The sequence below is a fragment of the Apiospora kogelbergensis genome (assembly GCF_038363985.1).
Source record: "Apiospora kogelbergensis strain CBS 113332 chromosome Unknown utg000003l_segment0_segment0, whole genome shotgun sequence".
Taxonomy (NCBI): Eukaryota; Fungi; Ascomycota; class Sordariomycetes; order Amphisphaeriales; family Apiosporaceae; genus Apiospora; species Apiospora kogelbergensis.
Genome location: NW_027117420.1, coordinates 2106636 through 2126314, shown reverse-complemented (window position 1 = coordinate 2126314; position 19679 = coordinate 2106636). Strand labels below are relative to the sequence as shown.

General features: G+C 55.5%; 8 protein-coding genes across 8 annotated transcripts; 4 read left to right on the top strand and 4 right to left on the bottom strand.

Annotated features, from left to right (window-relative positions):
• Positions 1 to 1853: 1853 nt before the first annotated feature.
• On the top strand, positions 1854 to 3195 carry PG998_005443 (uncharacterized protein; the record flags this gene model as incomplete). The annotated part of the gene is made up of 5 exons (XM_066872261.1): positions 1854 to 1868; positions 1945 to 2253; positions 2294 to 2342; positions 2405 to 2563; positions 2642 to 3195. The coding sequence occupies 5 exons, from the start codon at positions 1854 to 1856 to the stop codon at positions 3193 to 3195; spliced, it is 1086 nt and encodes a 361-aa protein (XP_066732358.1).
• A 452-nt stretch (positions 3196 to 3647) lies between these two features.
• PG998_005442 (uncharacterized protein) lies at positions 3648 to 3960 on the top strand (the record flags this gene model as incomplete). Its single annotated transcript, XM_066872260.1, has 2 exons — positions 3648 to 3848; positions 3898 to 3960. 2 exons carry the CDS (start codon positions 3648 to 3650, stop codon positions 3958 to 3960), a joined length of 264 nt encoding a protein of 87 aa, XP_066732357.1.
• Positions 3961 to 5100: 1140 nt separating this feature from the next.
• PG998_005441 (asparagine amidase a) lies at positions 5101 to 7170 on the top strand (the record flags this gene model as incomplete). The annotated part of the gene is made up of 3 exons (XM_066872259.1): positions 5101 to 5442; positions 5510 to 6283; positions 6319 to 7170. 3 exons carry the CDS (start codon positions 5101 to 5103, stop codon positions 7168 to 7170), a joined length of 1968 nt encoding a protein of 655 aa, XP_066732356.1.
• Positions 7171 to 7511: 341 nt separating this feature from the next.
• PG998_005440 (uncharacterized protein) lies at positions 7512 to 8063 on the bottom strand (the record flags this gene model as incomplete). Its single annotated transcript, XM_066872258.1, has 2 exons — positions 7512 to 7583; positions 7656 to 8063. 2 exons carry the CDS (start codon positions 8061 to 8063, stop codon positions 7512 to 7514), a joined length of 480 nt encoding a protein of 159 aa, XP_066732355.1.
• Positions 8064 to 8793: 730 nt separating this feature from the next.
• Positions 8794 to 10826, bottom strand: PG998_005439 (Meiotic sister chromatid recombination protein 1; the record flags this gene model as incomplete). The annotated part of the gene is made up of 6 exons (XM_066872257.1): positions 8794 to 9411; positions 9470 to 9711; positions 9764 to 10126; positions 10184 to 10493; positions 10582 to 10637; positions 10700 to 10826. 6 exons carry the CDS (start codon positions 10824 to 10826, stop codon positions 8794 to 8796), a joined length of 1716 nt encoding a protein of 571 aa, XP_066732354.1.
• Positions 10827 to 12980: 2154 nt separating this feature from the next.
• On the top strand, positions 12981 to 14812 carry PG998_005438 (Mannan endo-1-6-alpha-mannosidase; the record flags this gene model as incomplete). The annotated part of the gene is made up of 5 exons (XM_066872256.1): positions 12981 to 13068; positions 13184 to 13316; positions 13417 to 13781; positions 13915 to 14180; positions 14264 to 14812. The coding sequence occupies 5 exons, from the start codon at positions 12981 to 12983 to the stop codon at positions 14810 to 14812; spliced, it is 1401 nt and encodes a 466-aa protein (XP_066732353.1).
• A 1269-nt stretch (positions 14813 to 16081) lies between these two features.
• PG998_005437 (amino-acid permease inda1) lies at positions 16082 to 17579 on the bottom strand (the record flags this gene model as incomplete). Its single annotated transcript, XM_066872255.1, is given in 4 exon segments — positions 16082 to 16538; positions 16549 to 16940; positions 16979 to 17368; positions 17454 to 17579. 4 exon segments carry the CDS (start codon positions 17577 to 17579, stop codon positions 16082 to 16084), a joined length of 1365 nt encoding a protein of 454 aa, XP_066732352.1.
• Positions 17576 to 17928, bottom strand: PG998_005436 (AAT family amino acid transporter; the record flags this gene model as incomplete). The annotated part of the gene is made up of 2 exons (XM_066872254.1): positions 17576 to 17782; positions 17821 to 17928. The coding sequence occupies 2 exons, from the start codon at positions 17926 to 17928 to the stop codon at positions 17576 to 17578; spliced, it is 315 nt and encodes a 104-aa protein (XP_066732351.1).
• Positions 17929 to 19679: the final 1751 nt, after the last annotated feature.

Sequence of the window (19679 nt, the reverse complement as noted above, 5' to 3'; positions counted from 1 at the left end):
TGGTGGGTAGACGGCGATATCCAGGGTATCAAAGGGCATTCGAGGTGACAATGGGGGCCCATGATGGAGAATGTCCCGTGGGAGAGGACGCGACCTGGTGAACTCCGGTTCTCGGTTTCCCCATCCACCTGATGGACGGATGAATAGACCCTCGTCCTTTAGCGAGCCCCAGTGTCTAGGACTTGAAGACCGAATTCTCATTATGTACATACAGTCCTTACGATGCTGTTGTATGCAAGTACCGCCTAGTCGGCCCGACCTGCCGCCTCGAAGAAGGTGCGGTCTCGCAGAAGGCAGGAGTTGCAGATGGTTTGCATGAACGCCTGTCTCGGCAGGACGACCGATATAAGGGCGCTCGATTCTTGAAATTGTTGCTTACACTGACTTGACAAATGGGTTCTAGAATCTTGATGGTGACCATAGACCCGTTCGAATATTCCTGCGTTGATGCGTCCTGGAAATCATGCTACTCACTTCCGTCCGGTTGCTGTCCCTTCCTCTCCCTAGCGCTGCGTTTCACGTCCATTGGCACTTGTCCCGGTCTCTTGTCGCTACGACGTTGGTTTCCAGGGATATGTGTAAGCACGGCTTGGCGGTCTTTTGGTAGGAAGCTATAGCTATCTCCAAACCGGCATTTGGATGCAGCTAAGCCTGGCCATCTACAAGTTAGCTAGCTAGCCATGTCCTTCCTTGCTCTTCTTGCTGCGACGCCTTGGAGATCATGGCATTTCACCACAAATCGAGAGAGGGACGACGAAAAAAGAGCAGGTGTCGGCTGAAAGTGGCCAAGCTAAGCCGCTCATCTTCTTTGGAATTCTTCGAGCAGCTTAAAGAAAGGAAATCCTCGGGAACCGGTCATTGCGGTTTCGACAAGAAACGGAAGGGAAGCTGACCACAAGCATGCCCTAGGCAAGAGAGGTCTGAGACTCTGGGGTTTGCGGCTTTGCAGGCTTAAACCTTAACTCGTTTCTCTCGGAGACGTGGGATGACGCTGTCGCACCTACTCTACTACTGCCTACTTCCCTCCCCCCCCAAGCTACTTGCCGCCTGCTCGCATTGGCTTCGACCTGAATCGCACACCTTTAGTGCGTTCTCTGTGTTCGACGGCGCAACAGAACGAGTGGGAGACACGGGAAGAAGAACAGATGGAAAGATTTCCATATATGAAAGCCCCGCCCTTCATCATGTTGAGAGGAAAGGCCTACTATTGCTTCATAGCCGCCGCTTCTAGTCGACAGTCGACAAGTTCACGAAACGCAGAGCGGACGTGGAATGCGAAGCCGTGCCCGTTCACCGACGTACATCATCACGCTTCCGTCATAGCCACCGTGACTCTGGTTGGAAAAGTGAAAAAAAATAAATATTTCGCCACACCCGATTCTTATTTCTCTTCCGGCTTGGGCATTGTGGTTGGGTATGGGTTATAGGCACGTCGCTGCCGCTACGACCGTCCACGACCGCCCACGCCCGCGACTGCGACCATGGTGATTACTCCGGGACACGTGATGGTACATTGTTCTCTTGCCATAGCACATTCCGATCCTTATTCCCGATTCCCGATTTCAGATGTCTTTCTTTCATCTTGTCGTGTCATACATGCGAGTACAGTAGACCCGAGAACTCACTTATTGACATATATGGCATACGTTTAGGGGGTGGAATGGACGATGCTAACGCTGGCGTACGCCTTCGTCGGTCTCCGTATCGCCGTCCGCATCCATTGGAAGCAAAAACACCTGATCATATCTGACATATGGCTGGTCCTGGCGGCGTTATGTGTCCTGGGGCTGGTTATCTGCGACACAATAACATACCGGATGGGCCGGATGGCGGATCAAACCCGGCTCGCCAATATGGAGCTTCGCAAGGTTAGTCAGTCAAGAAAAGAAAGAGGAAAAGCAAAGGAGACGATCGTTGGCTGACACCAGCGGGACGCCCCGATAGATCTGGTTCTCCATGAACTATCTGTTCGACGCCGGCCTCTACCTCCCCAAACTCAGCATGGTGGCCATCTACTACCACCTTATCCCGCGGCATTTCCGTATGCTGCGCCGCGCCCTCTACTTCATTGGGTTCTTCGTCGGAAGCTCCTTCTTTATCACTTTCTTCTCCGACACCTTCTGGTGTGGACCGCATCCGTCCGTGCAATGGTATGCAGTTTGCCATATGTCATCCCCTCTCCCTTCCCGCGCCGCCGCCGGGTCTGGTGCAGAATGGGTCGAAGCTAATGCCGATTTTGCGTCCTTGACACAGGTATCCCGGACCTAACTCGTGCTCTGCCTTCGAGTCAAAGACCTTGATGAAAGTCAATTGGTCGCTGTGCTTCTCCTGCGAAGCTCTCCGTGAGTGCTCGCGTATATCGATCATCGGCCGCAGTGTGTTGAACTGATGTGTGGGCTTTTAGTCTTTTTACTTCCGTTCCCCTTGCTCAGCAGCCTCACCAGTCTGTCCGGGAGGGAAAAGATGGGACTGGTGGGCATCTTCACCCTGGGAGCCGTGACAATCGGAGTGAGCTCCGGTCGGTTCGCGACGATGATGATCAAGGGAAACGACATTTCTATCTGTAAGTTCTGCGCCCATCCACCCATCCATTCGAACATTTTCTTTTTCTTTTGAAATGATGCCGGCTGACCACACGTAGACGTTTGGGGCACGACGGAATTCTCCGTCTCCATCATGATCGTGGCCGCCACGGCGCTGAGGCCTCTCATTCGGAAGGCCTGGGAGGCAACCACCTTCACCTCGAGGGCTTCGGCCTCGGGATCCAATCGGCGTGGGCCTGGCAAGCCGTTCAAGGGCGGCAGCGGGGGTACGGCCGATTCGACCAAGGAACTCAAGCCGCTCCAGCAGCTTCAGAGCCACCAGAGCACCAGCGCCGGCGAGACGCAGCACCAGCACCAGCAGCCTTCGCCGTTGTCCATCTGGCCGAACCGGCAGGTTGTCGTGAGCTCCACGGCGGCGGACGCCGGGCGGAACAACAACAGCCAGGATAGTGGTTATTTCGACGGCATCTCCATCCCGCTGAGTCCCATGACGCCCCACAGCCAGAACGCCATCCTCAAGACAGAGCGGTTCAGCGTCTCGAGCAGCGGCGGGGACCCCAACAACCAGCCGCCGACGTCGCCGATGGGCATGATGGACCTCGAGGCCGGTGGGGGCGGCATATGGGACGGTCGCAGTCGATTGCTGGTTTGACGAGTAGAGAAGAGCAGCCAATGAAAGGGCAACGGAGTTTCATACGATCATAGATACCCGACATGATTCCGCAGCAGCACATAATCATTATTATTATTATTATTATTATCATTATTATTTAGGCATTTCCGAAGTTGTCCATCTCGCGGTACAGTAAGAGTGCGCACTTGACGCCCAGGGCAGGCGCGGCCTTGAGCGTACGTGGCTCGGTGGGTCTTTATTGGTTTTGCTCAGAGTTTCCAACGTCGAACTCTCGGAATCACGGCACGTTCTCGCCCATCCCAAGTTGTTCTTGTGTCCCATCCGACTCCGTGTCGCGCAAAATAAGAACTGGAAGGCGAACTCAACTCCTTCTACATCATTGCCATTTCGTTCTCCACTCCTCTTCTCTCGCACAATCAATTGCTCAAACACACTTCGCATCACAAATACAATCTGGAAAGAAACCAACCATGCTCGGCTTCCTCCCGGACCTGGCGCTCCTCGCCGTGCTGTCGTCGACGGTGCTGGCGGGCGTCCGGCGCGCCACGGGCCAGACGTTGCAGACGCAGCAGCTCGTGTCCAACGCCCTGGGCGCCCAGGCCCTCAACGTCTATCTGGGCGTCGGCGAGTGGGCCCTTGGAGCGCCTCGCCGCCTACGCCCGCGGCAGCAAGTACTTCCACTACGACGCCACCGTCACGGCCAACCTCGTCAAGAACCAGCCGCGCGAGCTGCTCGAGGACATCAAGGGCGAGTTCAAGAAGATGACGGGCGAGAACTTGTGAGAGAGAGAGAGAGAGAGAGAGAGCCGGTCATGCGCCGAGACAGGCGGGAGGGAGAGGAGGTGGGAGAAGGCAGGGAAGCGAAGTGCTCTTTCCCTTCCTTTCCTCCTCTTCTTGTGACCACGACCCAAAAGGTCGGGAGCAAGGAGATGTATGGATTGCAACTGGGTTGATCAAGGAGGGGGGTTGGAGTTGGCCTATGGGGATGGAGAGACTGCATTGAAGACATCAAACGAAATGCCCGGCTAGAGAGGATTGGGTCGTCGGGGGAGGGAAAAAAAGGTCACCCCATGAGGCGATTCGGGTTTGCTTCTTTTATGTCGCTATATAGACGGCCAGGATAGCATGTGTCTAGTATGTGTCCCCTTGTTGGTACTCAGCAGCTCGCTCAACTCGACTTGAGTCGCAACCAAGGCCCCCCAACCCAAGACAAACATACGCTCGTGCACATTTTTGGGCATGGCGGTGTAGAGTCTATCCTCTATCCTGACGCAGGCTCACCAACGCTAGTGTGATATGTCGAGCTTGTTTGCCACGACGCACGCAACTGTTAAGTCAGTCGCATAGTTCGTGCTACAGCCATGCATGTACAATGCCATGGTGTTTTCGCATCACCGTGTTGTGTTCGGCGAGATAGAGCTGGTTCAGCAACCCCGCCACTCCCCCCGCCTGGGGTACTTACTTGGCTTACTTACCACTTACCCTTTACCGTTCGCCCTTTCTGGCTTTCCACGACACCACGACACGGCAAGCAGCCACATAAGGTATTGGCTCTAAATTGGCTTGGCAGCTAGGCCTATCTTACCTTCTACTCTCGGCTAATTCTGCCGTTATCATCATCGATGCAGGCACTCAAGGACCATGACGATCCCAGGTTGCATTGCATGCATACGTGACAATCTCTATGCAGGCACGCTGACATACGGCGCCATGCCTGCTTTCCCTTCTCAACCAAGAAGGGAGAGGGGGTTCTGCTTTACAGAGACGGCAGAAGACCAACCTCCTTGTGGTGTTTCCCTTGATTGTGTGCGGTCGAGATTCCTCTCCCTTCGTTCACCATTTGTATCGTTAAACGTCAATCACCACCAATCAACCCTGGAAGTAACTGAGAGGAGACGGTTTCACCCCCGCGCGCCGCCAAAGATGCATTTCGTCCTGCGGCTGTTCTTGCTTGCTTTCGCCGCTCTGGCACAGGCTACTCCTGCTGCAGCAGCTGCTGTCGATACGAGCAATTCCCGGGAGAATGTCTTGAACAGAAAGTTCTCCCCGGCCATGCCCCCGTACTTCGGCCAGCGGGTCTTGGCGACAATGACGGACAAGACGAGCCCGGACGGCATGTCTCCCATCGCCAACGCGCCTCGTGCCGTAACCACCCCTCTGGAGTGCTTCCAGGTGGCCGAACCCATCTTGACGGACCAAGGCCTTACCTTGCGCGGTCAAAGTCAGCCGTATACCGAAACTCAATCGAACGCGTCTTGCTCGCAGGTGCTCATGTTACATACTTTTGCTAGCAGTTACGGTGCTCCTTTTGTCGGTTCGTTTACATCTATAGTTTCTTACCGAAGCACTGGACAACTACATGGAACTCTTACTCACGCAAACACATAGGCAACTACACGCCCCCGACTGCGAGTTTGATCATGTTGTCATCAATTTCACCACTTTGGTGCGGGGCCGCCAGTTTGACCGGACCGGCGTTATGTACCTGGGCGACACTGAGGTCTGGAGGACGTCTACGGCCGAACCTAACCCGTCCGGTATCCGTTGGGTCTGGCTCAAGGATATGACGCCCTTCCTGTCTCTCTGGAAGAAACCGCAGACAATCATCTTCGACCTGGAGAACATCGTAGATGCTACGTATACGGGTCTGCTCAACACCACTCTTACAGCGACCTTCTTCAAAGCGAATGGCAGCGGTGGCAGCGGTGGATACCCGCCTGCCGACCAGATCATCCCCATTACCCAGCGATTGGGGTCCCAGGGCAAGCCCAGCCAGTTCACCACACCGGAGTCCAACGCAACCGCCACGGTCAGCGACTTCCCCCGCAACGCCAACCGCGCCGTCTTCTCGGTCGACGTCAAGGGCCAGGGCGCCGAGGAGTTTTGGTGGAGCAACCTGCCGCAGAGCGCGACCCACACCTTCGACCGGACCTACGACACCTATCCGGGCTACTCGCCCTGGCGCGAGGTGCAGGTTGCCATCGACGGGCAGCTCGCCGGCGTGGTATGGCCGTACCCCGTCATCTACACGGGTGGCGTCGTGCCGCAGCTCCACCGCCCCATCGTCGGCATCGACTCGTTCGACCTGCGGGAGCACGAGATCGATGTCACGCCGTTCCTCCCCGGCTGTGCGACGGGCAGAGCCACACATTCGACATCCGCCTCGTGGGCCTCGTCGACGACGGGTCGGCCGCGGCGGCGCTGTCGAGCACCACAGAGAGCACGTGGTACGTCACGGGCAAGGTCTTCGTATGGCTTGACGAGGACGCGCAGTCCATCACCACGGGCGACCGGACGGTCGACGTCTCCGGTGGGGGCGCGCCGACCATCGACTTTGCGCAGCGGATCACGCAGAACGCGACGGGCTTCAACCAGACCCTTGACTATGCCGTGACGGTGGCCCGCCGGTTTTCTGTCAGCGCCTCGGTGAAGACGCAGAAGGGCGAGAGCACGGCGACTTGGTCTCAGACGCTGAACTACTCTAACATCGGGCTGGTTTTCGACTACGGCAACGGCGAACAGAACAATTTCTCCATTACGGGCCTCGATCGCGCCACGAGTGGCGGTGACGGCGGCGTAAAGTATGCTACCAGCTACAAGTACCCCCTGTGGTGCAACCAGACGGCCGTCACCTCTCCCGAGGGCAACCTGACCCTCACGGCGGTGCTCAACCAGGGGTTGGGCCTCGAGGTCAGCGGCGCCGCCGTCTTTCCCACCGGTCTGGAAGCCTTCGCCTCGTCATCGGATTACAGCCAGGGGTCCCGGCTGGAAAGCTCCCAGAACGGCACGGCGTTATTCCAACGCGCCGCCGACAATACCTACAGCACTGGCCACGGCCAGACGGACCAGGCCTTCGCTTTCAGCAGCATCGCGGGTGATGCGGGCTCCGGCGCGCCCGGGACGCTGCTGTACTCGCGCCGAGTGAGCGCAGCCAACGACTCGGTCACGGTCGATAACGAGGTAATAGCGAGCAAGGCCATTTCTCTCAACTGATGGTGATTGATTCTTTGGTTGGGTGGGGTAGTGTCCAAGTATTTGATTCAAGGGTAGATATTCGTAATCGGTAATGGCTTACACAAACCAATAACATAGTCCCTTACTGTCTGCGATGAAATATAGTGATGTGGAAATTGCACCAAGGATGTTATCCGCATCATCAATTAACCGGATTGATGCTAACTAGCGAAGTTGGCCATTCCAATTACCGTGTTCACGGCAAATGGGCCGGTTCAGATCATACAGCACTTGCGTGTACCTTCCTCGACGACGTTTGGGAGAACAAAGGGTATTACTCGTGTTCAGATTGCACCGGTAATGCTGCCCACCTCGCGAGCTTATATGATTTCGCCTTCCTTCACTAGGCGCCGGATGGTGTTGATGCTCCCCTCCACGGCCATCTTCGCGGTCTGTATTCGGCACGTTAGCCGCGGTGCAGTTTTCTAGAGTAGCCCACGACGAGAGCGTGCTTGCTTGCTTACCTTCCAATGCGACTCCCGCAACCTCTCCACCTCGCCTCCCTGCTCCGTCTCCGACACGTCCGGGTGCCGCCACTCGAACACGTACGTCATCATCAGCGCCCCGTCGGCGTCGCGGCTCACGACGTTGGAGATGGTGCTCCCGTCCTCCTGCCGGAAGTCGACGCGGCTGGGCGCGTAGTGCACGCACTCCTCCCTCACGGGCTTCTCGGGCTGCGTCTTGAACACGACCTCGCGCGTCGTCGTGGCGCCCGATTCGGAGAGGACGCTGCAGGACGTGATGAGGGGCACGAACTCGTGCGCCGCGCGCACTTTGCGCTGCAGGCCGGCCCAGACTTGCGAGGGGGTCAGGGCCGGGGTGGTCCCCGAAGGGTTGATGGGTGCTGTGTAGGCGAGGTTGATGTTGACCATGGTTGCGGAAGAGAGAGAGAGAGAGAGAGAGAGAGAGAGAGAGAGAAAGAGAGAAAGAGAGAAAGCGAGCGAGACGATAGGTGCTAGTTCGAACCGATTTGGTGTTTACTAGAGTCGTAAGGAATATTGAGCCAACATATAACAGATGTAACAGGACGTAAGGTGAGTGCATCTGAAGCGAGGACGATGAGTTGATGGCACCTAAGTAAGCAAGCTATGGTGGGGGAAAAGGGATCTCACCCGCCTCCGGACATCCCAATGTCCGGGGCTGGATATGTTGGGGAAATCCCATGTACGCTCGTGGTTTCTGCATGTACCAAATGATCCTATCAACCGGTAAAATTGTACAGGTGTCTGCTCGGGGAATCTAGAGTTAACTACACGTCACATACGTCATGAAGAACATCATCAGGGTTATCAATCAGGGGCGCAAGCAAATTTAATACCACAACGTGGTGTAAACTAGTATTACTACGGGCAAAATCAAAAACACTCTGGCAGTCCTGATGTGCCTTATTCGCGAAAGGGAACCCTTGGCATCAACACCAATGAATTCCCTTCAGCAAAAGAACAAATTTCCGGTAAGCCGTTTTCCTTCCTGAAAAGAGAAGGAGCCTTTTTAGTCGTAATCATTCGTATCGTAGCAAAAAGAAAATGCATTCGCATAAACCGACGCCATCATTCCATCCGAGTGTATGGGGGTATCGGAAACCGGGGTGAATGAACAAATTTACAGCTCCTCCTTGACATCCTTGGCCTTGTGCTCAATGGCCTCGGATCCCTCCTTGGCCTTCTGTCGGGCGACCTCCTGGGCGGCCTCGGAGCCTGCACCGAGCTGCTCCTTGACCCACTCGAAGCCGTCCTTAACAGCTCCGCTGATCTTGGCAAAGGCGGTGTCGGCGGGGCCACTGGTGCCATAACGGAAGTAAGTAGACTGCTTGCGGGCCAGGGCGCGGAGCTCGTTCAGCTTGGTGCCCTGGTGGACGGGGACGCCGTAGCTGTCGAGGTAAGACTTGAGCTCGCTCTCGCTCCAGGTCTCGAAAGTGCTTTGCTTGGCAGCATCGGTGGCGGAAGTAAGGTAGCTGGTGGCAGAGGCGTAGGTGTCGCCACCGGCAGTCGAGGCGGAGCTGTAGGCAGATTGAGCAGCGCTGACGAGCTCCTCGCGGGTAGCACCAGACTTCTCAGCGGCTTGCTTAGCGATTTCGTCCTTGCCGCTAGAGAGATAATCCTTAAGGTTGTCGTAAGAGAGATCGTCCCAAGTCCAGGCGCTGTAAGGGTTGGCAGCCTTATGGGCGTTCTTGCGGACCAGAGCGCGGAGCTCTTCGGTCTTGCCTCCGTGGGGAACAGGCTGGTAACGATTGTCAGTATGTTGAATGGATGTGGATGCATCGCGGGTCCAAACTTACGATTCCGCGAGCGTCGAGGTAAGCCTTCAAGCGGCTGGCAGTCCATGCCCCAATGGCCAATTCAAACGCATCCTCGGCGGTAGCAGAAGCGCCATCAGTGGCCTTGGCGTATTGGTTGCCGGCTTTGCTGGTAGCAGCACCGTAAGCACTGGCGGCAGAGTTGGAGACGTTGTCACCCAGGATCTCGGCACGGTTCTTGCGAACAAGGGCGCGGAGCTCGTTGATCTTGGAGCCTTGAGGAACTGTGGAATGGTCAGCATGGGCAAAACGGTTGAATAATAGAGGAAGGCATACCAGGGATGCCGTTCTTGTCACAGAACTCCTTCAACTGCGTCTCACCCCAAGCGTCGATGAGCTTGTCGGTCAGAGTGGCATAGGCAGCATTGGCGCTGGCAGAAGCCGAGGCAGCCGCATCTTGTGACTTGAGATAGGCAAGACGAGAGTTGCGGCGAACTGAGGCGATAAGCTTGTCGCGAGAGCTGGGCTGGGGAGCAGGGAAACCGTGGGTGTCGAGCCACTCCTTGAGATCAGACTCAGACCACGACTCATACAGCCAGTTACCGGGGTAGGCAACAGTCTCGCCAGTCTTCTTGCCAACGGTTTCAATGCTGGATCGAAGCTTCTGCAAGAGAGAGTCGCGAGTACGGGGTTGGGGGACTGCAATGGAGAATCAGCCACGTAATACCATAGAAAAGGCAGTTGATGAGAACCAACCAGGGATGCCGTGCTTGTCAGCGAAGGCCTTCAGCTGGCTGTCGGTCCAAGTATCGAGAACCCAGTCCTTGACGTTGGACCAGCCAGTCTGGGCCTTGTCCTCGGTCTCATACCAAGCACCCTGAACTTGTGTGGCGAGAGCGTCCTTGTTGTTCTCGGCACCCTCTTTGACTTGGATACCCTTGAGCTTCAGGTACGAGGTTAACTTCTCCGTATCCCATTGCTTGTATGGAGAAACGGCGTAGTTCTCCCAGTTCTTCTGGATAAGGTTCTCGAGGTCCTTGCGGTCGGAGGGGTAGGGTAGGGGACGCTGGGAGCCAAATGTCAGTATTCGACAACAGTTTGTAGGGACACGAGGTGTGCGACATAGTCCAACGGGGACTGCAAGAGGGAGGTACTGACTCATGATCGCTCAGCCATCTCTCGAGCTCGGTCTCATGCCATTTGTTGTAGGCTTCAATATGACGTCAAATTAGCATAAACGAGCGAACAATATGAAGAGAGCACGGAGCTCACTGAAGTCGACGGCCTTGGCCACTACGCCCTTTCCCGATTTGGACTCACCTGCTTTGCTAAACCAGTTGCTGGCAGCGGCGACATTGGTCGCCAGGGCCAGCGATAGTACGGTGGCAGAAAACCTCATGATGAGATGTTTGACGTGATGGAGACTTCAATCACAATGGGTTGATGGGGTTGATGGGGACGTGGATGATGGGGAAGTAAAATCCAGGTCGAAAGGGCCAGGAGGAGTAGGGAAGAGATGGGAAGGCAAGCTGGGGCGGGAAGGGAGGAATGTGAAGTGGTTTTGTTTGTCGTCCCAGGAGGCTGAAGCTTAGGTGGACAAATGCATCAATCACGTCACTTTTTCCCTTTTGTTTATGGTTATCGTCACCGGCTGTCACAGCTACCCTACCCGGTTCCCCGCCGAAGTGCTGGCGGTTCAAAGGCCACAAAAACATCTTTAGTGCAGCGGAGGCAAAAGGCAACAAACCCTCAGACTGGAGCTCGGTGGTCGGTGGCAGGCAGGCAGGGTGGTCTCACCCAGAAGCCAGAGAGAGAAGCCAGATGCTTTGGCAACCATGACGTAGTTTCCTTCCGGATAAGGCATCACAGAGAGCAGCAGGACGAAACCTTCGCACTAACCACCCCCGAGAGGGCATGCGCTTTGCAATCTCGATCTGTGGCTGCCGTGTCTTGGAGACTGCTTTGCAGGCAGGCAGGTGGCAGGGTCAAAGGGACCCCAGGGACCAAAGGGACCAAATGCTCCGGTGATGTCATTCCTCTATCCAATTGTGCTGCCAGCGATGAAGTTGATGGCATCCAGGGCCAGCCACTAAGGGTGAATATCGTGGGGTAATTGATTGGTTGGCCATAGCTCCAGTCAGAACTCTTTACGAAAGTCGGATGAACCCATTCTGGCGGAACATCCGGACTATCAGGACCAGGAACCTCCATTTCCACCGAATGCCCTGCGGATCTTCCTTTGGGATTTAAATACGCAGAACTCCCAAACCGCTCGCTCGTCCCGGTCGGTTGAAGAGTCCCTTTCGTTTAGCGCTGTTTTCGCTAGTTGTACATACATACATAAGCAAGTCCCTGGATTTATGGATACAGAAATCGGCACCGGCTTCACGGATTCAATAGCGCCAAGAGTTATTATCACCTTCCCGAAATCTCCGACCCTCTGCGAGAGCGATTGTCATCGACTTCCGCTTTTGCTATGCGATGTGGAAACTTTCGAGAATGCCGACTCTAGCTTCTAGGGTGTGCAGGGGTCAGAGAGTGACGGATGCAGCCGGTTCTGACAAGCAGCCCTGCAAACTAAAAATACAGCAAAGTTTCCCTTTGACGCGCTGCCAACGACCCGATCAGTTGAATTGACTGCTGAGCTAAGGTATCCTCTTTACGTTGCACCGTTCATCATATACGAAGATGGCAATGCAGCTTCATATTCATATTCGGATTGGCGGGGGCCTAATCAATCCTCTCGTACGGTTGCGGTAAGACTGGCTGTCATCACTCGAGCTGAGAGCTCAGGGAATAAAGTACATCAAATATTAGCAGCTCGTTTTTGGGGCGAGCACTGCCCCGAAGGAATCCGTCTTGGAGATTACCAGCTGCGCAACGAACACGAAGAGTTGTCTTGTACGCATCGACCAGCCCAGCACCCAAGACCATTTCCGTTTGTTTCGGGGTTTGGTTATCCTGTTGTTTATGAAGATCGTCCGAGAATGCGATGACCTTAGCATCAAACCCTTGCCGTCTTTCTGTGTGTATGTATGTATGTTGTATGTATCAAAGACTGGCAGCTGGATCCTCGCGCACCTGGGGTGCAGCGGGGGCCCCTCCCGTTGTCCTGTTGGTTAGGAGTCTCCCTGCTCAGCCTCAACCTGTCCGGTCTTAATTGGTCGCTAATGAATCTGACCAAAATAATCCGCATGACAAAAAATAGGTAACACGAGAAGTGAACAGGCGGCGGTCGCGACGCCAAGACTCGCATCGCTCATCCGTGGCTGTCTAGTTCCAGGGTTGGGAGGGGCCAAACAAGTCCGTCAGCACTGCAAGCACGCTTGCGCATGACGACGTCCACTCCGGTCTTTTCTTCTTCCAACATTCTTCCATTCTCACCAGTTTTCGATTGACTAACTGGTGTTATCTATGTCGTTGTAGCGACCGGTAACCCATTCCTTGCATCGCTCGCATTTTGTGTCGTTGGATGTTCTGCCGCCTTTTTCCTTTGAATACCGAATAGCGGGTTTCCGATGCCGCCGCGTCCCTAAAGCATCTATTCTTCAACATGCATTTCGTCGCACCCACACTCGCTTGTCTGTCGCTGTTGGTCGGTGGTTCCAATGGCGCACTCGACGTAGATTTCAGCTCCAAGGGTAAGCAGAACCGAACGGCAGTCCCAGCAACACGCAGCCTCTCCAGATCGTCGACTCCCAGCCGCCTGCGACGAGTCGATACAGACAGTTTCTAACAATGGGTTTTCTGCGACAGACTCGATCAAGCAGGCCGCCAAGTTGGTGGCTGCCGATCTGATGTCCTTCTACAAGGGCGACCAGCCAGGCATGCTTCCAGGTATGCTGCCTGGACCGGCATCCACGACTGGCCAACGCGACCTTTACTTCTGGTATGGCTGCTCGCTTTTCCCTCCATTTCTTTCCCGCAAAACGACGACGACAACAACAACATGTGGAAGGCCCGGTTTTCTAACGTTTTGCGCGCAATAGGTGGCAATCCGGTGCCATGTGGGGGACCATGATTGACTACTGGCATTACACGGGCGACGATACGTACAACGACAAGGTTATCTTCGGTCTGCAGGGCCAATCGGGCGAAAACCACGACTTCAATCCGGGCAACTGGTCGCTGCAGATGGGAAACGACGATCAGGCCTTTTGGGGCATGGCTTCTCTGGGCGCCGCCGAGACCAAGTTCAAGGATCCTCCGGCAAAGGACCCCCAGTGGCTCGCCCTCACCCAGGCCGTATGGAACGAGCAACAGAAGCGTCTCACCACTGGCTTTGAAAAAGATTGCAATGGCGGCTTGCATTGGCAGGTCTTCCCTGGAAACCAGGGTTACGATTACAAGAACAGTGAGTGTTTTAGCTTTCTCTCCTGGAATGCAGGCTAGAGGACGACAACGCTCTCGATTGCCTGGCCCCCCTCCTGGTTGTCCCGATAATGGATTGTTGGTTTGCTGACGCCGTAATTCTTCTCCGACAATAGCTATTTCCAACGGTGCCTTCTTCAACATGGGAGCCCGCCTGGCCATGTACACTGATAACAAGACATATGCCGAGATTGCCACTCAATCATGGGATTGGTTACAGGGCGTTGGCTTTGTCGACAAGGACTGGAACGTATATGATGGTGCCAATACCGGACCGGACACCCAGACTGGAAAGGAAAGAAACTGCACCAACATTAACCCGTTGCAGTACTCGTACAATGCTGCTGTGGTGCTTCAGGGTGCTGCCGTCATGTACAAATACGTAAGTGACCAATTCCTCTATCCATTGATATAGCAGTATGGGAATGGAGAAAAACTGACGATCGGATCTCCCACGCGAAACAGACCAAGGATGACATTTGGAAAACCCGTGTCGAGAACCTCACCAAGCGAACCCTCGAGTTCTTTTTCCCCAACGGCACTGCCTACGAGCCGACGTGCGAGCACGCCCTCTGCACCATGGACGCGACCTCCTTCAAGGGCTACCTGCACCGCTGGCTCGGCTACGCGGTGCAGATGGTCCCCTCTATCAAAGACACAGCGTTCCCCATCCTTACATCGTCGGCCAAAGCCGCGGTCAAGACGTGCACGGGCGGGCCCAACGGCCGAATGTGTGGCTTCCGCTGGTCCACGGGCGCCTTCGACGGCGAAGTCGGCGCCGGTCAGCAGATGAACGTACTGGGCGCCCTCTCGGTCCTGCTCATGGAGGACGCGCCTCCCCTGGTCACCAACTCGACCGGTGGTACTTCTCAGGGCAACCCCAACGCGGGTGCCAAGGATCGTAACCCGACCGAGCTGCGCGACATCACCCAAGGCGACAAGGTCGGTGCGGGTTTCGTGACGTTGTTTCTGTTGTTGGCGGGTATTGGCTGCTACCTGTGGATGGACTTCTAGAAATGGGCCATGTTGGGTTTGCTCTTCTGCATTTTCACGAAGCTTGGGAAGCTTTTGGACCTGTACACCAAAAGTCAGAAAGAATAAGGAGCATGAGGGAGGTGTACATTTTCTCGTATTTCGGTTTTCGTAAATTGGTTACGTGATAGCGCACTTGCTTGTAGGGAACTGTATAATGGCGGGGTGTTTTTGTCTTCCGTTAATATTAGAGAATCAATTTCCCCACTGGACGTTCATGAATTTGTCGTGCATGTTGCCCAACTGAGTCTCAGAGATCATCTTTGATCGAATAGCCCAATCAGTCGCATGCCAGTGGCTCATCGCGGCCGCGTCTATATTTACCAAGTACCGAACAACCGCTGCGATACTTGTCTGCGTGGGTGTTTCTGTCGGCTAGTAACGAGTTTGCAATGCAGGACTCGAATGAACTACTTGCCCAAACGGGATATGCATGTCCCAGGGGTGGGCGCTGGGGTGGTAACAAACAACCTAGCAGTAGCAAGATATATATGTACGCTCAGTGTTCTAGACCTCATGCCTGACAACGACAAACCCCGGATCCGAAGGGGCAATCGGGCCAAGCAGCCAAGGCCGCCACTGCTTCTTTTAGGGAAGGCAAGACCGACGGGAAGCGAGAGAGTATTGGAAGGTGGGTGGGCGAGAAGCGAGGGTAGAGGCTTGGTATTTGGGGAAACGACCGCGGGTCTCGGCTTCCTTTTCCAGAACTTCTCTCACGTGAAGACACGGGAGGAGAAGAGAAGGAAAGAAAGGTGAGGATATGTTTGTGTTGGCGTGATCATCAGCTGACTGTGCTTGGTTTAGGTAGCATGTGTGACCAGCGGCAAGACGAACGGCGAGAAGCCGGGAAACGTTTGGATATGAACGCTGCTGGCTAGCATCCCGGGTTACCTTACAGTGGGAGGAGAGCCCTGAAGCTCAGAGTCACTTGGCAATTTGGCCACGAACTTGCGCAGCCCAAGTGGACTGGCGACACGTACCGAGTGCGGAAGGGGGCAGACACACGACCGGGTAGTCCCGGGTAGGAGAGAACATGTACACGAAAGAAACACGGGGGACACACATGTCAGGAAAGAGGTACTTCTTACATCATAATAATGTTTTGGGTATTAACTTGATAAATGATTGGTATATATAATCGCCATCTTTAAGGTCCACACATAGCTCCAAGGATCTACTACACAGTATATGTCCTGTAACGCACTTGTGAGAACAAACGCGTGCGGGAACACGTAGCCAAGCTAGCAAACTTTAGAAGAGGAAGTAAATGACCCGCATGAAGGCGCCCGCGTTCTTCTTCTTGTCATCGATAGCGCGCTGCATCTCCCAGTCGATCTCGCGGCGACCGCTGTCGAGGTCGACGTCGTCGAGAGACAGGAACTTGGGGCGCTTCCAGATGTACCCGACGGCCCAGGAGAAGAGCACGACGAATAGGGCCAACATGGACTGAAAGAAGCCCTCAGCCGTGTTGAGGCGCTCGCCGACGGGCGAGATGGCGACGTAGGTCTGCGCGATGAAGACGAGGATGGCCATGCCCAGGCCGATGTAGGAGCCCACCACGCCGAAGGCGGCGCGGAAGGGGATCTCGTCGAGTGTGTGGCCCTGGCGCTTCCACGCGGCACGGAAGCGGATGTGGGCGAGACAGATGGAACCCCAGGTGAAGAGGGCGGCGAGGCCCGGAAAGCGCCAGGAGCCAGTCGAAGAGGTCCTTGGCCGACTTCTGGTCGACACCGGCGTACGCGAGGCAGCCGAAGACGAGGATGAGGATGGTGGAGAACAAGGGGCGGCCGGCGCGGTCGACGTAGGCGAAGATCTTGGGGGCGTAGTTCTGCTCGGCCAGGGCGGTCAGAGTTCGGCTTCCGCCGTAGACACCGGAAAGGCCGATGGAAATGACCGAGACCATGATGACGGCGTTGATGAAATGGTCATAGCCGACGATGTTGGCGTACTTGCCGACGAGCACAAAGGGGGAGGCCTGCGAATTGGCGAAGACCTTGTTGCCGATGAGGTTGGGGTCGTCGGAGCGGACGAGGAGACCAACGAAGAACAGCGACAGGATGTAGAAGAGAGTGACACGCCAGAAGACTTGCTTGCACGCGGACGGCAGGGTCTGCAGGGGGTGGCCGACTCGGCTGCGGCTAAACCAACCAGCTCCGTCCCCGAGAAGGCGAAAGCGGCAGTGACGAATACGGAGCAGAATCCCTTGAAGCCGTTGTTGAATGCACCAGGTTCGTACCAGAGCTTAGCACCCTGATAGGTGTTGAAGTCGCCGCTCTCAGGGCCGCCGCCCAAAACGCAGACCAAGCCGATGATCAAGAAGGTAATGATAGCCGTAAGCTTCAGGAAACTCGACCAAAACTCTTCTTCGGCGTAACCAAGACCGCCAAAGCAGCTGATGATGACGAGGGCGACCAGGAATACGGTGATGAAGACGGCAGGATTCACAGACCCATTCGTCCAATAATCGACCGTAAACGATGCAACAACAACTTCGAATGGCAAAATAGTTATCCATTGTAGACAATAGTTCCAACCCATCTATTGATGCTTCTATTAGTGACTCGACTCCACATAAGAACGACCCCCGGGGCTAGGAGGCGGAGAAGATAGGAGTAATACTTACAGCAAACCCCCATGAAGGATCGACAAAGCGAGAGACGTAGATGTAGAATCCACCAGAGACAGGGTACATGAGAGCCATTTCACCGAGAGCAAAGACAACATTGAACATCATGACACCGATAATCATGTAGTCAATGACCAGGAGGCCGGGCCACCGGTGGCGAGCGCGTCACCGGTACCGACGAAGAGACCAGCGCCGATGGAACCGCCAATGGCAATCATGTGCAAGTGGCGGGGCTTCATGGTCTGGTTGAGCTTGTTGTGCTGGTTGGCGTCGGTGTCGACACGCCTCTTGAAGGAGGAGGGGTGACACCCAAGCGACCCCAGAAGCTGAGGGCATAGTAGTCCTCGTTGTTGACGAAGTCGACGACGCCAACGTGCTCGCCGCGCTCGTAGGTGGGGGCGGAGTCGCTGTTGGTGTCGGCCGTCTTCTCGCCGACGGCGGCGCCGGCGTTCTTCACGTCGTGAGCACCCATGATGGAATCTTCACCGCAGCGTGGAGTCTCAGTCGCAAAGACTGGCGGCTCGGTGAGAGGTTAAAGAAAGAGGGTGGTAGGGGAGGACGGGTGGGTGGAAAGAAGAAAAGACTGATCGTCTTTCTTGGCCTAACGTCTGGCACAACGGAATGATGAACCCGAGAGTCTGGAAACGACGCGTACAACGAGACGAACAGTGCTCTTTATATATACGCGGGAGCAGCGTGGGAGCTTGGGAGCTGGGGAGCTGGGCCGAGCCCGCTTCTCGCTCGCAGGCTGCAGGAGTAGTAAGTCGTCCATTGCATACGGTCGGCCCTGCTTACGGACGCCCAGTTTTCTAGAAGGTCTTGGGATGCTAGGACTGGATTAGGGGGGCAATTGAAACTGATAAGTCGGTGGTCAGGGTTCTGAATCGCTCGCGGAGCGTTGAGAGAGGCGCCAAGGGGCTATCGTGGCCCCATGCAAGTGGTAAGGGCCACTGAGAAGCAAGGTATTGATGTCTTGGAACATTGGCGTTTCTCGGCCTGGGAATCCAATTCCAGCCTGTTGCCCTCACCTTCCCGTTGAAGCCAATGCCCCGCTCAGCCCGGGTGTCTATCTCGACTGCGGGACCCCCCAGAAGGTGACCCTTGTATGGACTGGGTTGTGGGCCGTCGTGTGCGAGGAGAGATTGCGCGGATGTCTCGATCGTCTATGGAAGTAGGTTCTCCTAGTCGCGCTTGGTCGATAAGGACATTCCGCTTCCAGGCGAGCGACCCGCCCCCCTTGAGAGACAGACACCCTTCAGCGCCTGCCCAATCCGAACGCATGCCCAGCCTTGCCCAAGCTCAGCTCAGGCTGGGGGAGGGGGTGGCATGGCAGGTTGGGTCAGATCAGACTGCTCGGGTCTGGTCTGGTCTGGCGATGGGAGGAGGCAAATGGCGCGACGTACTGGATTGTAGTAGTATCTGGGCAGTATCTGGGCAGTACCTGGGCTCGCGTCCACAGTGGACCCGGGGAAGGCGAATTCCTTATCACTGGGAAGCACCCTTGGCGGAACTTGGCGGTGGGTACACGGCAGGACTCCCTTATCACGGCCAAATTACGTGTATCTATCGTATCAGCGTGTCGTCGGCACGTCGCACCCACGTGGTGTCGAACTGCAGTGGTGCATGGATGGCCTCCCTGGCGGCTGAGGTGTGAAAGCAGCAAGCAGAAAGCAGCAAGCAGCAAGCAGAAGAAAAGACGCGAATAGAGACAGAAGCCGTTTTGAAGCCAAGAGGAGATGGATGGGAACTGGACGTGGTCGGGGGATCAGCGACGATTGAGCAGGTGCCAGCTCCCCCCAGTCTTGGCGGGCGACCCGTTAGTCTTTTCAAATACGGGGAAGCATTCTGTTACCTAATAGCAGCAACTCAAAGCACTGGGCATTTTGCGGAGTGCTGAGTGGTGTTCCTAATAATAACGACATGTCAAGCCTGTCGGGTCTGGCCGTCTTTTCTCGGGGCGAGGATCACGTGCTCCGCTGTCGAAGCTCAGGCTATGTATGCGGCTCAGCTGGCGGAATAGCCCGCTGCATTTGCGCCAGTGCTTCGTCGGGTCTCAAACAACTTCCAGACTTATCGTAGCAAGCCCCAGCGACGCAGCGAGGCTGCAGCGATGCCGACGCCACTCCCTTGTCTATCTAGGCACGCATGTATGTATGAATAATCATGCATACACATACATCCTTGTCCCTCAATCTCTAGGACGGGGCGATGGGGCCCCTTCCC